Source organism: Narcine bancroftii, chromosome 5 (genome assembly GCF_036971445.1).
Source record: "Narcine bancroftii isolate sNarBan1 chromosome 5, sNarBan1.hap1, whole genome shotgun sequence".
Classification (NCBI taxonomy): Eukaryota; Metazoa; Chordata; class Chondrichthyes; order Torpediniformes; family Narcinidae; genus Narcine; species Narcine bancroftii.
The window spans coordinates 244,249,148-244,273,560 of record NC_091473.1 but is presented as its reverse complement, the minus strand read 5'-3'; the positions used below and the strand labels follow the sequence as shown (position 1 = coordinate 244,273,560).

General features: G+C 42.3%; 1 protein-coding gene across 7 annotated transcripts in view; it reads left to right on the top strand.

Annotated features, from left to right (window-relative positions):
- Positions 1-24,413, top strand: part of magi3a (membrane associated guanylate kinase, WW and PDZ domain containing 3a) — a 141,118-nt gene that overhangs the window by 59,547 nt on the left and 57,158 nt on the right. For 6 of the 7 annotated variants that reach the window (XM_069941917.1, XM_069941914.1, XM_069941912.1 and 3 more), the window contains exon 2: positions 16,993-17,109. The exons of the other annotated variant lie outside the window; for it this stretch is intronic. In XM_069941917.1, coding sequence (XP_069798018.1) covers positions 16,993-17,109 — 117 coding nt within the window. The remainder of the gene's footprint in view (positions 1-16,992; positions 17,110-24,413) is intronic. 7 annotated transcript variants of the gene reach the window in all.

Here is a 24,413-nt window from a genome sequence, read left to right as displayed (position 1 = left end):
CAATGTGGAGGCACAAATTTGGAGCAGGCCCTTAAGCCAGCCCCATTATTCCATAAGGTCAGGGCTGATTTGTCTGTAACCTCATCTCTGCATTTCCGCCTATTCACAAAAACCTTTCATCACCTCGCTGATCAAATTCTCTCTGAAAAAATATTCAGTGTTTCCAACTACTATTTGAAAATACTCAATCCACAGGGGGGAAAAAAACTATCTAACTCGATGAGAACGGCTTACTTTTAAACAGCAGGCCCCAAGTTCTAGGTTTTGCCACAAGGAAATGTCCTTGCTGCACCCACCCCATCAAAATCCATAATTATCTTGGGTTTCAATCAAATCACTTTGCCACTTTTTAAATCTCCAACAGACGAAGGCCTTGATTGTTCATTCCTAACTCAATCTGGCCATTCTGGGTGCAGTAAAACTGATAATCTGCCAGGCAGATTTTTCAGACCATTGGATGATGGTTTCTATTCATTCCCAAAACTTAATTCAATATTTGTTTTGATCTTGCACTGTTATTTTTCAGTGACCCAGGTAAGTGGAAAGAACGTGGGAAACAGGGCCATGGTTTAGTGAAAAGGGAGAGAGACCAACCTCATCTGGTGACCAGCAAGATATCTGAATAGTTAGAAAGCCAATTAAGGCTCACAGCATCAGTCTAACAAATCTCTGAACTGATTCCAAGACATCATATCACAGGATTAAAATCAATACTGCTCTCAGTGCTCCAGATTTGAACCTGTCTATGCATAACATAAACAAAGCATGAAATTCATATTTCATTTTGAAATCCCTTCATTATACAATTTTTTTTTAAACTGCTGCTGTAATCTGAAATATAAGCAAATTGGTGGAACTACCCAGGCAGGATCTGTGGAGATCAACAGCTCTAGTTGATGACCCTGCATTGGAAGTGGGTGAATGAGTTTGAGAAAGTCAGTAATGGAGAGATCAAAGAATGTGAAACAGTAGAAACCAAGTCCAAGACCTGCAATGCTGATTAATAGGTGAATAAAGGGACTTAAAGAGGATGAAAGTAAACAAGTTTCAACTGATGCAAAACATATGATCAGTAGATCATTGATGTCTCCCTTCAGCCCACTGGAGTTGAGCAGGAAAGCCTGCAGTAGTTCCATATCACTCCATGGTCTGTTCATTCAAGTACTTATCAAGGTGCCTCTCAAATGTTATTACTATTCCTGCCCCCACCTCCTGGAAGATCATTCCAGATACCAAGTGCTGTTTTGGTGGAGGGAGGGAAATGTACCCATCAGACCTCCATTAAATCTCCTCTCTCTCAGCTTAATCCTAATGAACATTAATGTTACACACTTCCCCACAGGAAACAAACTGGTCATCTACCCTGTCTGCCTCTATCACCTACTACTATTTACACCTATGACTTTGTGGCTTGGTGCAACAACTCCAACTACAAATTTGCTGACAATACCATTGGTAGTGGTGTTTAAAAAGGAGCAATGAGTCAGCATACTGGAGGAAGATTAAAAACTTGGGAGAATGGTGCACCATCAATAACCTCACATTCAATGTCACCAAAACCAAAGAGCTGATTGTTGACTTCAGGAAGGGAAAACCAGAGGTGGACAATCCATTGATCATTGGGGGATTAGAGGTGGAGAGGGTGAGCAGATTTAAATTCTTTGGAATCACCATCTCGGCGGATCTTTCCTGGAGACAACACACTAATGGCATCGTGAAGAAAGCATGTCAACGCATCGACTTCCTCAGGAGTTTGCAGAGGTTTGATATTAGAAACCCTGAAAATTTTCTACAGATGTGTGGTAGAAAATGTGCTGACCAGCTGCATCACTGTCTGATATGGGGAAACCAATACTCTCGAGCGTAAAGCCCTGCAAAGGATAGGGGGCACAGCCCAGGACATCACAGGCAAAACCCTCCCCACCATCGAGAACATCTACGGGGAATGCTGCCATCAGAGAGCAGCAACAATCATCAAGGATCCACACCACCCAGCACACAATGCTACTATCAGGAAAGGGGTGTAGGTGCCACAAGACTCACCCCACCAGGTTCAGGAACAGCTGCTACCCCTCCACTATCAGACTCCTCAACAACAAACTCAATCATTTAAGGACTCTTGCACATTATTGATTTCTTTTTTTAATTCTCTCTATTGAACAGTCAATTGTTTACATTTGTTTAGTTGTGTACATTGTGTCATTTTTTCCCCCCACTACCAATAAGTGGTAATTTTGCCTGACTTGCAGGAAAACAAAATCTCAGGGTTGTACGTGATGTCTTGTACTCTTGACAGTAAATCTGGAATCATGTCCCTCCTTGGGGAAAGCAGACAGCCTATTCATTCTATCCTGATAATTTGAGCCCTCTAATTTAGGCAAAATTCTTAAGAGCTTTGATTTCATTCTATTCATTATTTATTTATTTATTCATTTGCTCCCTTCAGTTTCTTCACATCCATGTAGCGTGGTAACCAGCTTGGCACAAAATACTTCAAGTGGCCTCAGCAACAATTTGTACAATTGTAACATGCCATAGCAATGCTTGCACACCATGCCTCAGCCAATAGAGCCAAGCATACCATATACCTTCCTCATCACCCTGTCCTATTTTCAAGGAACTGTGTATTTGGACTTCAATGTTTGTGTTTAACAGCACTCACCAAGGCCCTTCCTTTCTTTGTACATGTCCAGTTTTACTTCCCAAACTGTATTGGTTCATGCTTATTTGAGTTCAATTCCATCTGCCATTCCTTGGCCAATTTCCAAGTTGACATATTCTGTTGTAACCTTGGATAACCGCCTTAACTGACTACCCAGCACTCACCAGGGCCCTTCCTTTCTTTGTACACGTCCAGTTTTACTTCCCAAACTGCATTGGTTCATGATTATTTGGGGTAAATTCCATCTGCCATTCCTTGGCCAATTTCCAAGTTGATTTATATTCTGTTGTCACCTTGGATAACCGCCTTAACTGACTACCCAGCACTCACCAGGGCCCTTCCTTTCTTTGTACACGTCCAGTTTTACTTCCCAAACTGCATTGGTTCATGATTATTTGGGGTAAATTCCATCTGCCATTCCTTGGCCAATTTCCAAGTTGATTTATATTCTGTTGTAACCTTGGATAACCGCCTTAACTGTCTACCCACAATTTGATAATGAGCTTATTGTCATTCTGTACAAGGTACATGTTTAGCTGCACCAAATAAGAAATTTAGTGCACAAGGACAATTTAAAAAAAAACTATAATACTCTACATTGAAATCTTTCTTTATCTATTTTACAGCCGCCAAGAAAAATAAAAGTAGCATCACAATAATACAGACATTGTTTTTGTGGTGTTGGAGTAGTTTTATCATTCGTCTAGTAAGGAGAGGTTCAAGAGCCTGACAGCTGTAAAAAGGATGTGACCAGACTGATGGGAGCACTTTGAGGCAGTGCTTCACATGTCTTCAATAAATGGGAGGTCGGAGATGGCAATAGATCTGGGCCTCATTTGCTACCTTCTGTATTCCTGGGTGTTCGAATCGCCAAACCAGGTTACGACGCAACCAATCTGCACTCTTTCTCCAGTGTATCCACAGAGGTTTGACAGAGTATTTAACATGCCAAATTTCCTCAGGCTTCTTAGAAAGTAGAGGTGTTGGTGTGCTGCCTTCACTTTTGAGATGTGCTGGCTCCAAGGAGAGGTTTTCTGATCTATGGACTCCCAGCAACTTGAAGATACTAGAAGAGTCATTCTCAACCTTTTCTTGGCTATGGCCCCTTAGGACTGTGCTGAAAGTTTATGGGCTGCCTTCTCTGTGAAGCAGTTAAGTTTAGTTGGTTTCTTCTGTACTTCTCCCTAACCAACAACAACAAAAAAAAATGATTTACGTGTGTGGCTCCCTTAAATCTGCTGTGACCTCGGTTGGGTGATGTAGTGGGCTGTATAACCCCTGTTGAGGATCGTTGAGACACACAGGAGACTGCAGATGAGTTTGGCTTCCTTTTTTGTTTCTGTCTTGATTTACCGAATTCCTCCAGCAGATGGTTTGCGTTGAAGTACTAACTCTTTCCACCTCTGCGCCATCAATGCAGACATGTGCTTGGTCCTTCACCCTCCCCTTCATAAAATGAACAATGAGCTCCTTGGTCATAGTGGCGTTGAGAGCAAAATTGTTGTTCTGGCACTACCCAAACAGATTGCTAATCATCATCTTGTGTTCAGACTAATTTCTCGTTATTTAGCGAACAAAGGTAGTGTCATCTACTAATTTATAGATGGTGTTGGAGCCAAACTTAGTGACACAGAGTACAGGAGATTAAGTGATGGTCAGTGAGGAGGTGGCGAAGTTGCCAATTTGTATTGAATGGGATTAATGAGGAAGTCCAGGTGAAATCTGCAAATTTACAGTGGCTGTCTGAAAGTTGAAACAAAAAAAATGATGGTACAACCCAGCAGATTAGACACCAATTCTGGAGAGAGAAAAACTGAGTTGATGGCCTTGCCTGAGAACTGAAATTTTGACATGTGTAATCTGAAATTTAATATGAAAGTCCAGAGGGCTGCAACATGCTCAGACAGAAGATGTTTTCTGAGCTTTGTGTTGTGCTTTTGGTAGAACAATAAAGGAGGCTGCAGGTAAAAAAAAAATCAAAGTGCGATGTAGATTAAAGTGGCAGATATCCGGAAGCTTGGGGTTCAGCTTTTGAGGCTGAAGAGGTATTATGAAAAGTGATTACTTAGTCTGCATATGTTTCTACATGGTTTCTGAATTATGAGCATACAATGGTGTACACAAAATCTAACAAGGTGCCATGTAATTTGCTACTTCACCTTGAATAACTGGATCCCAGGATGTGGTTTAAAGACATTTGTTGCATCTCCCCTGTGGTTGCATGGGAAAGTGCTGAGAAGTGCTGGGTGGTTTGATGGAATTGAATGAGTGAACCAATAAATTATGGAGGAAATAGTCCCTTGGGGATGTTGGAATGGGAACATTTATTTGATGGTGGAATCTCATTGAAAAGGGAAATTGTGGAAACACTGTTCGCTTTCATAATTACTTGTATCTGCATTCTGAGATTCTTTAACCCCATTACATCTTGGAGCCCTCCATTTAGACATTTTTCCCCTCCAAAATGACCATTTTCAAATTTTTCATGTATATTGCCCACTTGCTCATCCTATTTATATCCCTTTGTACTCTGTTCTCTTTCAACTTGCTTTTACTCCTAATTTAGTGAAAATAAATGCTTTTCATCCAACTCCTTTATATAAATTATGAAAGTTCACACCTCGGTCTAATCTGTGTAACATACTACATCCCTGCCAACCAGCAAATGATCCATTTGCCTGTTTCCTGTTGGCTAGCCAATCTTCCATCCATTCCAATATGTAACTGTCTAGGTCATGAATTTTTACTTTCTGCAGTGACCTTGGATGCAGTTCCCTTATCCATTGCCTTTTGGAAAATATTAGTACGTCCTTTGGTTCACATTTATTGAGATCTCTTGTGTTAATACGTCAACTCCAATGAATTGTTGACACATTATGGTTTGGGGAATTTGTACACAATAAGAAACGATGACTGAATTTTGGCCAGAATGCCAGTCTTGCATCCATCTGAAGGTAAACCCACCATCTTCTCGGGACATTGTGGACAAAGATTCTGCTCACTGAGCCATTGCATTTTCTTTGCTGCTTGCATCGATATACCTTCCATGGTGTTTCATTCTGTTTTTTGGCATGTCTTTAGCTGTCACTGCCAAGGGATCGATAACTATTTAAAAACCAAAAGGTACAAATATTTGAATACTTGAAATAAATTCTCATTTGTCAACGGCTGTATGACTGATGCCTGCAAATAAAAGGTTTGCAGTGGTGAATGCAGAAACCTATAATTTATGTACTTTTAATGCTAAAAATCAAGTGTTTCTGAAGACTAGGTTGTGTTGTTGAAATGTATGCATGAATCAGTTCTTCTGGCATCGCTCCAGTTCTTTCTATATTAGTGTAACCCACCCCTGTTTTGATGAATCCTATGGTATTTTTCAAACCACCAATGGTGAATTTGATGTTTGACTATTTCATTAGCTCTTCAAATGAAGGTAAATTAATAGGTATCCTCATTTTTTTTCCTGCTGCTGTAATTTACTTTTTCTGACATTTAAATACCTTTTTCAACCAATATCACAGCTGGATGTGGAGCACTGTTGGCTGTGCCTTGCACCATTCTCTCCCTTGGCATCATGCCCATTGCACAGACAGCTGATCCTTTGCTCAGCAGGAATTCTGAGTCAGAAGGTAATGGATTTGATCCTCAATGCAGATATCCCTGGCAAGTGGTGATTAGCTTCAGACTGAGCATCAGGTTAACTCGAACTTGAATTAATGGGAGCATACTGACAATTCTTTCTCCACTCCTTCCCCGCCTCTCCACCGCCCCCCCCCCCCCCCCACCTCCACCACAGCCTGATATCTACCTTCAGCTGTGTATAGTTGTTGAAAGGAATGGAAGGACCTGGTGGGGGGGGGTGGATGTTGCTCACCAACCCAGAGCCTCTCATTGATGGAATTGGGTGATTCATTGCTAAGGAGTGGAAGATTTAAGGAATATGCTCAATTGTGCTGCTTACTGCCCGGACGGAGCTTGTCATTGTATTGTTACAGACAATTGCAAGATTTCAATTGTTTGACAGCATAATGAATGAAGTGTGCGGGCGCTGTCCAAAATGAACAATCCATCTCATTGCCAATGGTACACCACACCTAACCCATGGGATGGTTCATTCTGGCTCTGTAAGCAAGGAGCCACTCCTGTTTGATCTTTACTTCCCATATATGCTTGCGGAGGTAAGTTGACAGCTTTGGATTGTGACCTATGCAGCCATCCAGAGAGGAATGCTTTGACCATTGAGCCACACATTTGTTCTTGGCGAGCTATCAAATGACATTCATGCACAGATATTGAAGTAATGAGTATTTTTCATACTTGTTAAAGTACGATTAAAATGTGTTGATGCTAACTGAAATGTTAGAAAACACTTGAGCAATTAAGTTAACAGTTCAAAGAGGAACCTGTCATTTTCCTCAGAACTGTTCTGAAATGGGTGGATTTGATTTTCTGTAATTAAGCACAGATTTGGGACACATTTGCCATTGTAGCAACCATCTTGATTTTAAAAGTTATGATACATATTATGAACACATTAGATGTCTGATTTGAATTTTGGAGATCTGAACCAGGAATACTATTGGGTAAAATTAGTTGTAATATTTGATTAACTGTGCAGAAGAGCAGTTATGGAGAATGTTCTAGATGAAAAGATTCAGCAATAGAAAACTGACAGCATATGATTTATGCAGTTTTGTTGTAACTATGAAAGATAGAAAACATTTTGTAATTTTCCAATTAGTGAAATATTTCTTTCTTGCTTGCACAGGTTTTGCAAACTTAATTTTTTATTTTTCACACCATAAACCACATTAACCATGATACATACTTTTTCCTTTTCAAATATATACAGTTGCCATTTTCTCCCCCCCTCCCTCCTCCCATCCCACCCTCCCTACCTCCCCCCCCCTCCCCGACCATTTAAAGTACAAAATCTAGGATACATTAAGCCAGTCAAACAATGTTGTCATTCAATAAAAATAAACAAGAAATTCCACTGAGTCAATTCTTTTCATTTCCTTCTCCTTTCGTTAATTTAGGTAGTGAATGTCCCCGGTAGGTTTTCTCTATTGTGTTTCATGTAAGGCTCCCATATTTGTTCAAATATTTCAATATTATTTCTTAAACTATATGTTATTTTTTCTAATGGAATACATTTATTCATTTCTATATACCATTGTTGTATTCTCAAATTATCTTCCAATTTCCAGGTTGACATAATACATTTTTTTGCTACGGCTAGAGCTATCTTAACAAATCTTTTTTGTGCATCCTCCAAATCAATTCCAAATTCTTTGTTTTTTATGTTACTTAGGAGGAAGATCTCTGGATTCTTTGGTATATTTTCTGTAATTTTATTTAATATTTGGTTTAGATCTTCCCAAAATTTTTCTACTTTCTCACATGTCCAGATTGCATGAATTGTTGTCCCATTTCTTTTTTACATCGAAAACATCTATCAGATACTGTAGGTTTTGCAAACTTGAAATAAATTAGCTTTGGATAAATTAGCATTATGGAGCTAATTTACTGTGCATTTTAGAGGCAGGGGAATAGTTTATTTGTGGGTACGATAATCTGAAGATTCAAGAATATTGCACACAAGTTCATTGTGCAGTGCTTGAGGAGTTGGAGGCCTTGCACAAAACTGACTGGTTAAGTAATTTGAATGGAATTCCATGGATTGTCCCAGTTGGAGAGAGTGTCATTAAACATGTGATTCTGTTTTCAAAAATAAATACCTCTTACTGCATTTTTCATAAGAGGAGTTTGACAAGAATCTGATTTTGTGACCATACAGGTGCTCTTCCCCAGCTGCATATATCTCTGGCTGTGTATGAGTGATGGATGATTGCCTGCAGCGTGATTGCCTGTGGCAGTTAAACATATTTCAGATGGTTGATACAAATCCAGCAATATGCATAACTGTCTCATTTCTATAGTAATTAGCACCGTTCCTTCGAAGCTGTGTGCGTGTCCGTGCAATTAGCGCACAAAGGAAATTAATGTACTCATAAAAGGTGAGTTACCAGAAATAATGTAGCAATGAATAAATATACTTAAAAATAATATTTTAGCTAGCTGTTTCTGATAACTAACTAGTCGGGTTTTTCCAAATACCACATTTTCACATCACTAATTTACATCACCTTACCTTTCCGTTCCGGTTTGTTGGGCACACAGTATTCATATCATAAAGTTTAAGATCTGTGGATAGTTTACTGAGCTTTTATTGAAAAAAGTATTGATTCACTATGTCGAATTCAAAAGAAGCAGAGTGTGAAGTGCAAAAGAACTGCAAGTTTGTTTAAAGTTGAATAGCTTAACAAAATAGTATAAACTGCTACACCGAAACTCATGAGGTCATGAACACTCATCTGCCAGAAATATTTATGTCTGATTTGAAAACTGGAGTTATCTGTTTGTATTGGGAGAGTTGCCGGAGAATTTGCTACTGGAAAGAACTGGGATGGGCATTTGGAAACTTGACTTTTTGAAGTGTCATTTGGCAAGTAAATCATGTTTGGACAGTTTACAAAAGCTCAAGCAACAAAATCTGTCATTACCCGTTTCAGGAGTGCTACGCATGTTACGCGATGGTGCAGATGAGCGAGAGCAAAAACGATCAAACCCAGAGGAGATCAAAGTTCTTATCGACAGCCTGTTGTTAGCTGTTAAAATTAATAACTCTTTAAATTCTGTTCAACACATTAATGAACATATGGAAAAGTATGTTCAACTCCCAGACAGCTGGCGAAGCAAAAATTGTACATTCGAATTTCTGGAGACTATCAACTATATTGTTCAGAAAATAATAGCATTAGCAGATTTTCACACATTAACAGTTGATGAAATCACAGATATATCTGTCAACAAATGTCTCATTCTGTACTTCAAATTGAGATATAAAAATTGTACTGTGTATAAAACATTTTTTGGCGGAATAGTTCTACTGTAGGCGTGCGATGCTTCTATTTCAGCGATCAAGCAGTTTTATGAAGAGAAGAAATGATCTCCATAAAATGATGTTTACGTCTGACGGAACGTCAGTAATGTTGGGCAGAGTTAATGATGTCGCAGCAAGAAGGAAACAGGACATTCCACACTTAGTTCAGCAACACTGTGTAGCACACCGTGAAAATCTGGATTTGTGATGCATGGAAGGTCAAGTTAATAAGATACATTGAAACTTTGAGAACAATCTGTACAGTGTTTTGTCGATTTACAGTTAAAAGATGCAAATTTAAAGAAATTACAGGGGCCCCTGAAAATGAAGCCATTGCTTTCAGACCACTTAAAGAAGTCAGATGGTTATCTAGACACTTTGCATTACAGGCAATAATTTTTTTTAATTGAGACATTCATCACATTCTAAAGAAGATAAGTCCAATGATCCTGTGGCTACATAATGTAAGACCAGGGTAGCCAACACACTAGACCACTGCTACACCACCATGAAGAATGCCTACCGAGCCATACCATGACCGTACTTCAGCAAGTCTGATCACCTGGCTGTATTCCTACTCTCGGCATACAAGAAGAGACAGAGGACTACAGCACCTGTGGAGAAGATGGTGAAAGTATGGTCGAGGGAGGCAAAGGAGCATCTGCAGGACTGCTTTGAATCAGTGGACGGGAACATATTCAAGAACTCATCCATACACTTGAAGGAATATGCAACAGATGTAACCAACTTCATCAAGACCTGCGTGGACGACTGATTCGATCGCATTTTGTATCTGTATAAGTTAAGGGGAAGGGAGGGGAGGGAACAAGGGAAGGGAAAGGGGAAATTGCTGGACTCTGTAAATTATATTGCGCAGCAGTAAAATGTACCATATTGTTTGCTTGCATTTGAATGAGTCTTGAAAATAAATTTTAAAAAAAGACCTGCGTAGACAAGTGTGTGCCCACACGCACATACTGGGTGTTCCCCAACCAGAAGCCCTGGATGAATCAGAGGATTCGCAACTTGCTGAGGGTGAGAACAAGGGCGTTTAAGACTATGGATCAAGATCTCGACAAAGGCCAAGTATGAGGTGCGGAAGGCCATCTCTGAGGCAAAGTGATAATTCTGGAGGAAGCTAGAGACGGAGACAGATACATGCCGGCTATGGCAGGGAGTGCAGGCCAGGCCATTACAGCCTACAAAGCATGAAAACTATAGAGGGATGCGATGCTTCATTACCTGATGAGCTGAACACCTTTTATGCCATCTTTGAGAAGAACCAAACAGTGCCCACTTGAATCGTTGAAAAGGCTGAGGACCCTGTGATATCTGTCTCTGAGGGTGATGTAGGAACATCAATCAAGAGGGTGAACCATGTTGTTGTGGTTGTACTACCTAAAATGACTCTGATCCAAAATTGACTTATTGCATTTTCAATGGATAATCAATTTTTAAATATTTGGTCTCGTAAAGAAATTAGATATTTGGAAGATTGCTACAAAGGAGGAAACTTAATGTAATTTGAACAATTAAAAAATAAATTTGAGATTGTAGTCGTACTAGGCGTGCAGTGAATGAAAGAACCAGAGTTGAAAGTGAGTTGAACCAACTGACTTTAATATAACTCTTGCATGCATTTAAATCCCTCGGAACCCGATGATGCTTGTGATTCCTGGGACCTTTATGACATCAGCCACTAGGCCGTGGGCTTGGCCTGCACTCGGAGCTGTCAGTCAGATCTACTGTGGACTTGCCTACGACTCTGACCCGGTTCGCCTGTTACATGGGCAAGCCACCACAGATACAAAATAATAACTTTTTTGTTATTATCAATTAAGGGCTTGTTTAAGAGATAAATTGGATCCAACAATGTCATTAGCAAATGTGGTGATGCGGAAATGTTGTATTGTAATAGACATAAAGAAATTTATTTAAGCTACATGCACTTTATTGCAGAAGGGGACTCCCAAACAAGGGATACATAAGTCCAGACAGTGATGGCAGACGGATTTAATTATTGATGAACAAAATTGGTCCGTTATATCGAGATAGTATGACAAATACAATAAATGTTAGATACAGATTAGTTCAATATCATTTTTTTACATCAATTATATCTCGTGCCACAGAAGTTAAATAGATTGAAATCAGATTTTCATATCAGTGTTTTTGATGTGGTCAGGAGATGGGTACTTTACATTCTACTTGGTCCTACCCACTTTTTCAGAAAAAGTTACAGGAATTAAATTTTCCACAAAACCCAATGTTATTTTTATTAGGTAATATTGAAGGGATAAGACCAAAATTGAAACTATCTATATATCAAATTGGGGGAATTAATTTATATATGTTTTCCCTAAACTTCGAAAACCTCGTTAACCTCCTTGGAAGAATTAACAGATGTAGAGCAATGTGGTAAGGGGTGTCTTCTGGCAATCAGTTTCTCTTCTTGCTTTTCTTCTCATTTTTTATTTCTTTTTGTGACCTTGCAAAGTTGATGGACCTGAGGGCAACCTTTCTTGGGTCTTGTGTGGACTGAACAAGGTTTTGGCCTAATGAATCAACTCCAAAAACAAGCTGAGAAATTGTTTAGGTAAATGTAATTTGTGTGTGCAAATGAGAATTGGATGGAAGATCTATTAGTCTGGATAGTTTGCCAAGAATGGGTAAGTACCGAAGACGAGAGAGAGAAAAAAATACCTGAATAACTTAAATATATGTTATCCTGTGCAGTTTTTGTCAAATATTTTGTAAACCTGCATAAACTGTGCTATGTGTGAAGATTTTCACATTAAGCATCTGAATAGTTTGTCAATTAGCTTTGTAATTGAATCAGTTTTGATTTAACCATTTCCAGTACCTTTAATAATAAATTGATGGGTGTTATTGTTATTAATGTATTTTGACATTAGATCTACATAAAAATAAGAAATACTCATTGATGTTTTATTTAATGGATCAACAAACTGAACAAAGTAGTTCAAAGTAGAATAAAATCTTAACTAAATATGTTACTTTGTAGAATGCGATCATACTTATATTAAAACATGCCAATACAGTTTTATTTGCCATGAGAGAAAGGCTGTGCCAAAATTATCTTAAAACAATTTCAAGTTTACATTTGCACAAGCATTCAGTGGGCATGTACTTTTGTCACAGGTAAAAAAAAATTTGCACAGCATAAGATTTTTGTGCATACTGACTACTAAAAAATAAGAGGGAACATTGGTTACTAAATTTTCAAACTAACTGTTAAAGAAATTGTTTCTCCTGTTTGGGCGTTTTGGATGCATCTCCATGGATCTCTTGAAAAGGAAAGTGATTGACATTATTGGTTTCATGTCACAAAGATGCAGAGAATGTGGCCACGTGAACTGTGATGAGTCAGTATGCTTCATCTGCAAGCTTTATAGATAAATTTTGAGAATGATTAATAGTTGATCCCTGTTATGAAAGATAAATTGGGATTAAATATCAACGATGGCTCTGAGTAATACTATTTCTGAACCAGAAAATTGTGGGTTCAAGCATCAGTCCAGAGACCTAAGCACAAAAGTCTAAGGGATCACTCCAGAGTCTTGATAGTTCTGATTGTTGGAGATACAAGTCCCAGTCCATCACTACCAAGGTTCTTCAAGGTGTATAACCTGGGATTTGTCATTCGCTAGTAAGAGCATTTCATTATTCAAAGTCAGGAGTTTCATGGAATTAAAACACACAGGTCTGCAGACGCAGTGATTGAAGTAAAAACAGAACGTTGGAGAAACTCAGCAGGTCAAACAGTGTAGTAGCAAAGAATCATAACCAATGTTTTGGGCTTGATCAAGGTACGAACAAAATATCGGCATTGGAGTGGAAGGGGAAAGAGCACAGGCAGGAGGTAATAGGTGGATAAGGGAGAGAGGGGACAGAAAACAAATGGCTCTCTGAATGGAGAGGGAAGTGGATGGGAAGCTAGAGGAAAGAAGACAGGGATGGGGGGAGAGAGAGAGAAAACAGGAAGTGGTCAAGCAGAAACCAGAGAAGTTGATGTCAATGCCATCCAGTTGAGTGTCCAGATGGAATATGAGGTCTTGCTCCTCCAATTTACGGGTGGCCTGGTTTGGCAGTGCACGAGGTCAAGGCCAGATGTGTTGGCACTGGAGTGGGGCACGGAATTGAAATGGCTGGCCACTAGGAGATCCCTGCCATCGATACAGACAGAGCGAAGGTGCTCAGGAAGCATCCTCCCAGTTTGTGTCCATTTTCGTTGCATTCTCAGCCTGCCTGGATGCGTACAGCTCCTTGTTTAAAAGTGCAGAGCTTGTGTTCATTTCCTCCTGGAGAGTGCTGGCTGCATTGTGTATTATTGGCAAAACACCCTGCAGCAACATTAACAGCTCCTAAATTGCTTTCTGGAAGAACAATGGAAACAAATGATGCAAGTTTGGCATTGTTCTTGGCACTTCATCAAGGGGTCAAATTGGCTTTCTCATCAAGATACACAGGATTATAACAACAAAAGATGGATTTTGGTGGAGTTTTTTTTCTAGGTTGGTTTTCAACCTGGGGAAATGTAATCATGTGTGACCAATTTCTAATGAAAACAAATGCTGGAGGAACTCAGCCAGTCTCGCTGTTGTGTCCTTGAAGAAGGGCTCAAGCCCAAACCATCAGTAACGTACCTTTACCTCCTATGGACACGGCGAGACTGGCCGAGTTCCTCCAGCATTTGTTTTAACTACAATTGCAGCATTCACAACCAATTTTTAATGCTCAGTATCCTAGCTGGACTTGAAGTTCACCTGAATTAATGGATTCCAGCTAGTCTTCCTGTACAGAATGACTTATTTCCTGACCACTTGTGGTGCTGACTACAACTGTAGACGACAGGCGGGCTTTTGGTGACTTGAGGCTAGGAACCCATTCAGATCACTGGCTGTTGGCAACTGCGGTTGAAGAACTCCCAACAGGCTGCGACCTACTGCAGGCAAGCTGAATGGGTACAAGTATCAGTCCTGAAATGTGTGAAGGTGTTGGAGGCTTTATGATCCTGTCAGAGGTGTGCCTCTGGAGCTCGAGTTGCTGATGGTTTGGACTAATGGTCAAAAGGTTGTGTAGCTGCAGGAGCCCTGGAGGCAAATCCATGGACATCCAGTGACTCTGGGGGCAACTTTTTCTGGCTGTAGAGGGAATTTCTGCTGAATATGGAAGACAAAAGGAAATTTCATGTAATATCACATTTTCTGTTTTATTACATTACAAAATGATCTTGAAAAAGCCTTGTCCAGAGGGAGCAAGGCACAGTATGTGAATTTGTTTTGGAGGATGTGGGATAGAAGGGACAGGAAACAAACTTGAGAACAATATCAATTAACATTGATGTATGAATTAACAATGGAATATGATTAACACAAAATCCATTCATGTGGAGATTGTGCCAGCCTCTAATATGAACATAAGTGCTTTGTGTAAGCATGAGGCAGCTTGCATCTTTTAAGCTTGCAAGTCCCTGAGGACCGACCCTCACCATCTTGAATGCATATTTTGATGTTGCAAAATATTAACACCAAAACCGTAATTTTGCCGAATGAGTGAAACTTATTTGCGGTTGAAACTCCAGAAATGGCAGTGTTTAAATGTAATAAGGTAATTCTGTGATTTCAAAGCAGCCGTTTGTCTTTTTGACGCTTGTTCCTATTTATTATGCATTCAGCTTGATGGAGTTTGCAGCCAGTGAGAAAATACATGGTGGTGGGGGGGGGGGGGGGGGGGAGTGGATTGCAGCTTTGGGGAACAGAATTCCTACTACACATGAAGGATCTCAAACTCTGAAGAGGCGTTGTGCACAATTCACCCAAAGTGGGACGATTCGGATGATTGGGGCTGAGTGCGAGTGTCAAGAATCAGATCCCTTCATGAGGTGGAGGGGAGCACCATGTATCAATTTCTGGTGACGCAGGGGGGGGGGGTTCCCCATTGCCGTTCGTTACAATGTGGCCCGTTCGAACTGAGCAGCCCCGGCGGCACGTTTATTCATTGACGTGGGGTGCATTTTAATCCGGTGCGGGCGGCGGCGAACATGAGACCTATACCGCAGCACCCTTAGAGCCAGCTTTCGGACAGCGAGGTGGGTAGGAGTGGACGCGGGGTGGGGTGCGGGGGAATAAAAAGAGATTCTAATCATGGTCTTTGCGCCTCATGCCCAGACAGCTGCTTCGTTTAAATGGACAGAGCAGCCCCTTCACTGCCATCCTTGCCTGCGACCTGCTGTGTCATCCCCGGACGCCGGTGCCAAGCGGCTGCTTTCACCCAGCCCGCTCCCCTGACGACCCCCCCCCCTCCACCCCCCACTAGTTGGCGGAGCTTGCTGCCTGAGCCCCATCAGCTCGTTATCCACCGCCTGCGAAACGATCGTTGGGAACCTTCAAACCCGGAGCTTTCCAGAATGAAGTTGGAAATGGTTCCAGTTCAGGGAGGATCATTTTCAATAACAAAAAAAAAGACCATCAGATTTTTAGCTCAAGGTCCCTGAACCCAAGAGGCGAGCGAGTTATTCAGTGGACAAGGGAATCGAGGGGGAAAATAGGGGTGGGGGGGGGGGGGAAATGAAGTGTGCTGTTCGTCTGCCAGATGTACCGGAGAAGTGGGCATGGACTTCTCCATCTGTTCACCTGGATTTTGTGGAGCATTTTCTTGACGCCTGCCGTCAACCCCGCCCCTCTAGATGAAGATAACTGGACTTCCACTGTTGTGGTGGGATGTGACGACTTTGGCGTGGAGGCAGGGCTGGAGTCCAATGATGCCATGTTAAAATGGCCTCTCTCTCTCTCTCTCCTCCTCCTCCCACGGTCAATCATTTTCATTTGTGAAAGGACTGTTCTGTGTTGATGTATGCAGCTGCTCCAGATGACTGGGCTGCTTGCTGTCTGTAGTTGATGTTCTTTGTGGCTTCACACCCTCATAGAATCAAACAGTTTAAATTGTGGTGTTTGGTAGAAATATTAAGCTCTGGAAACTGATCAGGCAGAGTCTTGGAGGGTGAGGGGCGTTAAAATCTTGAGGGTCGTAGATCAGATATTTTTTTTTATCCAGGGTAGGTTTAAGGTGGGAGCAGAGATATTTAACAGGGATTTTTTTTCATTCGGAAGGTGGTGGATGTATAGAATGAGCTGCCAGACCAAGCCTCACAGGCAGGGATAATTACATTGCTAAAAGACATTTAGACAGGTACTTGGATACAACAGGTTCAGAGGGACAGGAGACTAGCTCTGTTGCAAAATCTAATCAGCATGGACAAGTTGAGCTGAAGGCTCTGTTTCTGTGCTGTACGACTATCAACTCTGCTAACAGATCACTGTAAAAGAAAAATGTATTAAGGCATTTGTTTTGTTTTAAACAGGCAGGATAATAAACAAGGAGCTTCGCCACTACCTCAGTCTACAGTTCCAGAAGGGGTCAGTGGACCACCAACTGCAGCAGGTGATCCGGGATAATTTGTACCTGAGAACCATTCCATGTAAGTGCGGGTGATGGAAAAGGGCATGTTAGAGTTCCTTTCATTTGTGAAGTATAGATAAGCAGTGGATGTGATCAGTGGCGGATTAACTACCACCCAGGACCTGAGGCTGAGCTTTAGTAAGACCCCCCAGGGTCAGTGTAATGGGGGGAGGGGGTGCATTCGCAGGCTATACCCCAACTCACCACCTTCCGACCTCCTCTCACACTCATTTGGATTGTGCGTGTCGTAACTTGTTGGCTGGTTTAGTGGAATTCTTCCAGTCTGTAAACTTGAGGACAAATTGGTGTATTGTGGTAAATTAAATTTTGGAAGAGAATAGGGAGGGGGAATGACTTTTAATTGGTTGTAGTTTCAACACTTGTATTTTTTTAAATGAAAGATTCATCTATGTAAATTGAAGCTTATACCCGCTCTCATCATTAGATGATTTTGTGTGGATGTGGGTCATGTCAGTTTCAATCTTTAAAGCTGTCCTATGCTTTACCATTATTTTGGGTTAGTATTGTGATTTTGCTGTTCATTTTGGAGAGAATGGATGAATTAATTCTAAATGCACACACCCCGCTCTCCTCCCGTCACCCTCACTCTCTTGTTGATGCCATTGTTCTCTGTCGACATGGCCCAAGCTTGGATCAACCTTGACGAGTTGAGAACCTCTGACCCCAGACAGCCAACCCCCAGCTGCCAATGGAAGCATAAAGGATCCTTAACGTAAACTGTGGCATGGGGAAGACCCGTCAGTTGTCTGAAAGCTATGTTCTGCACTGTATGGTCTTTCATTTCATTTCAAGAGTTTTATAACTCAATGGTTCTCAACATTTTTTCCACTCACATACCACCTTAATGATCCCATATCTACCACAGAGTACCTGTGACATCCTATGCCATAGAATAGATGCTCTGTGGTTAGTAAGGGATTATTTAAGGTGATGTGTGAGTGGAAAAATAAATGTTGAGAGCCATTGATCTAAATACATATGACACGGAGAAAGATCCTGCCTCCTCCAGCTCGTCCAGAAGCCAACAGTGGAGCATCTTATTCACACTGCTTACACTGCCAATGGCCCGGGTGCCAATGACCCAGTGTGGAGAGGGATGCATGGGGAGCGGGGGGGGGTGGGTGGGGAGGGGGGTGGAGTTGGGCCGGTAGTGGGGTGCTTTTTGCTGGTAGTAGTTTTTAAATGCATGCACGATGATCCAAACTCTGCAGCAGGAGACAGACGCTGCAGACCTCAGGCTCAGACTTGTGTGAAAGTTTAGCAAGCACGCGCATGTGCGTTGTTTGAGCGACAAGAAAAGTACGACTGCACTAATATGTATAATGTTGTACTTAGTACTTTTTTTCTTTGGCTTGGCTTCGCGGACGAAGATTTATGGAGGGGGTAAAAAGTCCACGTCAGCTGCAGGCTCGTTTGTGGCTGACCAGTCCGATGCGGGACAGGCAGACACGATTGCAGCGGTTGCAAGGGAAAATTGGTTGGTTGGGGTTGGGTGTTGGGTTTTTCCTCCTTTGCCTTTTGTCAGTGAGGTGGGCTCTGCGGTCTTCTTCAAAGGAGGCTGCTGCCCGCCAAACTGTGAGGCGCCAAGATGCACGGTTTGAGGCGTTATCAGCCCACTGGCGGTGGTCAATGTGGCAGGCACCAAGAGATTTCTTTAGGCAGTCCTTGTACCTTTTCTTTGGTGCACCTCTGTCACGGTGGCCAGTGGAGAGCTCGCCATATAATACGATCTTGGGAAGGCGATGGTCCTCCATTCTGGAGACGTGACCCATCCAGCGCAGCTGGATCTTCAGCAGCGTGGACTCGATGCTGTCGACCTCTGCCATCTCGAGTACCTCGACGTTAGGGGTGTGAGCGCTCCAATGGATGTTGAGGATGGAGCGGAGACAACGCTGGTGGAAGCGTTCTAGGAGCCGTAGGTGGTGCCGGTAGAGGACCCATGATTCGGAGCCGAACAGGAGTGTGGGTATGACAACGGCTCTGTATACGCTTATCTTTGTGAGGTTTTTCAGTTGGTTGTTTTTCCAGACTCTTTTGTGTAGTCTTCCAAAGGCGCTATTTGCCTTGGCGAGTCTGTTGTCTATCTCATTGTCGATCCTTGCATCTGATGAAATGGTGCAGCCGAGATAGGTAAACTGGTTGACCGTTTTGAGTTTTGTGTGCCCGATGGAGATGTGGGGGGGCTGGTAGTCATGGTGGGGAGCTGGCTGATGGAGGACCTCAGTTTTCTTCAGGCTGACTTCCAGGCCAAACATTTTGGCAGTTTCCGCAAAGCAGGACGTCAAGCGCTGAAGAGCTGGCTCTGAATGGGCAACTAAAGCGGCATCATCTGCAAAGAGTAGTTCACGGACAAGTTTCTCTTGTGTCTTGGTGTGAGCTTGCAGGCGCCTCAGATTGAAGAGACTGCCATCCGTGCGGTACCGGATGTAAACAGCGTCTTCATTGTTGGGGTCTTTCATGGCTTGGTTCAGCATCATGCTGAAGAAGATTGAAAAGAGGGTTGGTGCGAGAACACAGCCTTGCTTCACGCCATTGTTAATGGAGAAGGGTTCAGAGAGCTCATTGCTGTATCTGACCCGACCTTGTTGGTTTTCGTGCAGTTGGATAATCATGTTGAGGAACTTTGGGGGACATCCGATGCGCTCTAGTATTTGCCAAAGCCCTTTCCTGCTCACGGTGTCGAAGGCTTTGGTGAGGTCAACAAAGGTGATGTAGAGTCCTTTGTTTTGTTCTCTACACTTTTCTTGGAGCTGTCTGAGGGCAAAGACCATGTCAGTGGTTCCTCTGTTAGCGCGAAAGCCGCACTGTGATTCTGGGAGAATATTCTCAGCGACACTAGGTATTATTCTATTTAGTAGAATCCTAGCGAAGATTTTGCCTGCAATGGAGAGCAACGTGATTCCCCTGTAGTTTGAGCAGTCTGATTTCTCGCCTTTGTTTTTGTACAGGGTGATGATGGTGGCATCACGAAGATCCTGAGGCAGTTTACCTTGGTCCCAACAAAGCTTGAAAAACTCATGCAGTTTGGCATGCAGAGTTTTGCCGCCAGCCTTCCAGACTTCTGGGGGGATTCCATCCATACCTGCTGCTTTGCCGCTTTTCAGTTGTTCGATTGCCTTATATGTCTCATCCAGGGTGGGAACTTAGTACTAGTGCATAACATAACATGCATAATATATGAAGCCAAGTTTATATGAAATCAATTATAGCAGACCTTTTATTCCATATGATAGAATCATATAAACCATATAACATAACAGTTTATGGCATGGAAACAGGCCATCTCGGCCCTTCAAGTCCACACCGGTTCACTCAAACAACTCCGCTAGATCCCCCCACCTATTCTCCGCACATAACCCTCCAATCCCCTCCTATCCATGTATATATCCAGCCTTCTCTTAAATGAAAGAATTAACTCTGCCTCAACTATTTCCTCCGGAAGATTATTCCATTCACCCACCATTCTCTGAGTGAAGAAACATCCTCTAATGTTTCTCCCAAAATTTTGCCCCCTTACCCTCAGTTTGTGTCCTCTTGTTTCAACCTCCCCTGCTCTCAGGGGGAAGAGTCTACTTGCATCTAGTCTACCTATTCCTTTCATAATTTTAAACACCTCTATTAAATCCCCTCTCAACTGTCTACGTTCCAATGAATAAAGACCTAACCTCTTCAATCTTTCCCTGTACTCTAGGTATTTTAAGCCAGGAATCATCCTGGACCCTCTATATCCTTATCTATATCCTTCCTATAATTTGGAGAACAGAACGAACACGATCCTCCAAACCTGGCTTCATCAACGCCTTAAACAGTCGCAGCATCACTTCCCAGCTCCTATACTCTGTGCTATGATTTATGAAGGCCAGCATACCAAATGCCTTCTTTCTTTCTTTGGCTTGGCTTCGTGGACGAAGATTTATGGAGGGGGTAAAAGTCCACGTCAGCTGCAGGCTCGTTTGTGGCTGACAAGTCCGATGCGGGACAGGCAGACACGGTTGCAGCGGCTGCAGGGGAAAAATGGTTGGTTGGGGTTGGGTGTTAGGTTTTTCCTCCTTTGCCTTTTGTCAGTGAGGTGGGCTCTGCGGTCTTCTTCAAAGGAGGTTGCTGCCCGCCAAACTGTGAGGTGCCAAGATGCACGGTTTGAGGCGATATCAGCCCACTGGCGGTGGTCAATGTGGCAGGCACCAAGAGATTTCTTTAGGCAGTCCTTGTACCTTTTCTTTGGTGCACCTCTGTCACGGTGGCCAGTGGAGAGCTCGCCATATAACACGATCTTGGGAAGGCGATGGTCCTCCATTCTGGAGACGTGACCCACCCAGCGCAGCTGGATCTTCAGCAGCGTGGACTCGATGCTGTCGACCTCTGCCATCTCGAGTACTTCTTAACCACCCTGTAAACATAGGAATCCACCTTTAAGGAACGCTGCACCATAACTCCAAGATCCATTTGTTCTTGTGCATTTCCCAACGTTCTCCCCTTCACTGCATATGTCCTATTTTGATTATTTTTTCCGAAATGAAGTACCTCACACTTTTCTACATTAAATTCCATCTGCCATCTTTTAGCCCAATTTTCCAGACAAACCAAATCCCTCTGTAATTCCTGAAAACCTTCCTCGCTATCTACCACTCCCCCAATTTTCGTATCGTGTGCGTATTTACTTACCCAGTTAACCACCCCATCATCCAAATCATTAATATAAATTATGAACAACAGGGGACCTAGCACCGATCCTTGAGGCACGCCGCTTGTCACAGGCTTCCATCCTGACAGACAGTTGTCCACCATGATCCTCTGCTGTCTCTCTTCCAGCCACCTCTGAACCCTAGTTAATCCCTAGTGACTGACTAACTTCCTTACTAACCTTTCATGTGGAACCTTATCAAAAGTTTTGCTAAAATCCAGATAGACGACATCAACTGCCCTACCTTCATCCATCTTTCTTGTCACTTCTTCGAAAAACTCGTCAAACATGACTTCCCCTTCACAAACCCATACTGGGTGCTCCTGATCAATCCCTGCCTATCCAGATATTTATACACTCCATCTCTAAGAATACCCTCCATAACTTACAAAACTTTTCAAGCTTACAGGCCTATAATTACTTGGCCAACACCTCATGCCTTTTTTAAACAAAGGAACTACATTAGCAACCCTCCAATCCCACAGCACCACACCGTCCTCCAGTGATCGTTGAAAAATCACTGACAGTGCCTCCGCTATTTGTTGCTTGACTTCCCTTAACATCCTGGGGAAATTCCCATCAAGACCAGGAGACATCCACTTTTACTGACCCTAGAAGCTCCAAAACCCTCTCTTTACTAATCTTTTCCATAACTAAGCCATTTGCTTCACTTATCTCACATAGTCCAATATCCTTTTCCTTCATGAACACAGATGAGAAAAAATCATTTAATATCTTTCCCATCTGATATGGTTCCTCGCACAGTTCACCGCTCGCATTTTCCATTGGTCCTATTCTATCCATGACCCTCCTTTTGCTATTCACATATCTGTAAAAACCCTTTGGATTCACTTTTACCTTATCAGCTATTGACAGCTCATACCTTCTTTTTGCCTTTCTAATTTCCTCCTTAAGGGTTTTACTGGAATCATACATCTTATCCATTTTTTGCTTCTTAAATTTAGGATATGCCCCCCCATCTAATCCTGAACCATCTTCCTAATTTTTCCAAAAATCCACAGTTCCCTTGAACTTTTGGCCTTGCCTTTTGATCTGACTGGCATGTAAAGATCCTGTACTCTCAATATCTTTTATTCAAATATCCTCCAAATCTCCTCTACATCCTTTCCAAAAAAAAATCAGCCCATACAATTTTCTGCAAATCCCTTCTCATTTCTTCAAATCTGGCCTTCCCCCACTCGAAGACCTTCAACCTCGGACCCGACCTATCCCCTTCCATATTTAAGTTGAAGCTAATTGACCCATGATCACTGGATCCAGAGTTCTCACCAACGCACACTTCCGTCACCTGCCCTATTCCGTTCCCTAACAATAGATCTAACACTGCCTCCGCTCTAGTAGGCACCTCAACATACTGCTGTAAAAAGCAATCCTGAACACACTGTACAAAGTCTAAGCCATTCTGCCCTCTCACTGATTGTGTTTCCCAATCAATATTAGGAAAATTGAAATCCCCAACCCTATTCTATTACACAACCCTATTCCTACTACGCATCATTAAACCATAGAATGAACACTGCAATACAGAAAGGCATGATAGAACCATAGAACAAACACTGCAGCTCAGAATGGCTGTGGTAGAACCATAGAGCCATTAGGGCAGCAAAAGCATGGGGAAAACCAGTGGTGGTCAGTGGACATTGTGCAACAACTTGACTTGAAATACCCCTGCCTTTCAACCATTCAGCGATCTTAGTGATTTTCAAACTCTGGGTACAAAACAATTTCCAGAAACTGTTCTGTCATTCATAATTTAAACAACATGAATAGAATAATTAAGGTGATCACTTACTCTGCTCCCTTGGCCAGCAGTCTGGCAGAGAGTCCAATCGAATCAATTGTCCCTGACTTTTCTGTGAGCGATGCATGATGAGCTGAGCTTTTCAGCAGGAGGCAGACACCACAAACCTCACGCTCAGACATGCGCGCGCTTTTTTCAAATGTGTGGCGTGAGCATTGATTGACAGGGAGCATTGGGACTGGCAGAGCCAGAGACCCTGCTGCTGATTGGGTGAAGTGGAGGAGAAGTACAACTACACTAATATGTATAATAATGTTGTATTTGGTACATTTAAACCGTGCATCTTGGCGCCTCACAGTTCGGCGGGCAGCAACCTCCTTTGAAGAAGACCGCAGAGCCCACCTCACTGACAAAAGGCAAAGGAGGAAAAATCCAACACCCAACCCCAACCAACCAATTTTCCCCTGCAACCGTGTCTGCCTGTCCCGCATCGGACTTGTCAGCCACAAATGAGCCTGCAGCTGACGTGGACATTTACCCCCTCCATAAATCTTCGTCCGTGAAGCCAAGCCAAAGAAAGAAAAGAAAAGAATTTGGTACAACATAACATACATAATAAAATATCATGAAGACAAGTTTATATGAATCAATTATAACAGACCTTTAATTCCATATTATTATCCATCAGAACTCTGTCACATCACGCTGTTTCTTTGCTGCCCAGATTATTTAGATGATGTTGAGGTGTTCACTTGGTTTACAGAAGTGACTTGTTTTTGAGCCAGAGAGGGGCGTCGGGCAAATGCTGGAATATAACAAGGAAGAGTTTAGGAGCCCGGGCCCTCTTGAGTCCTGACGA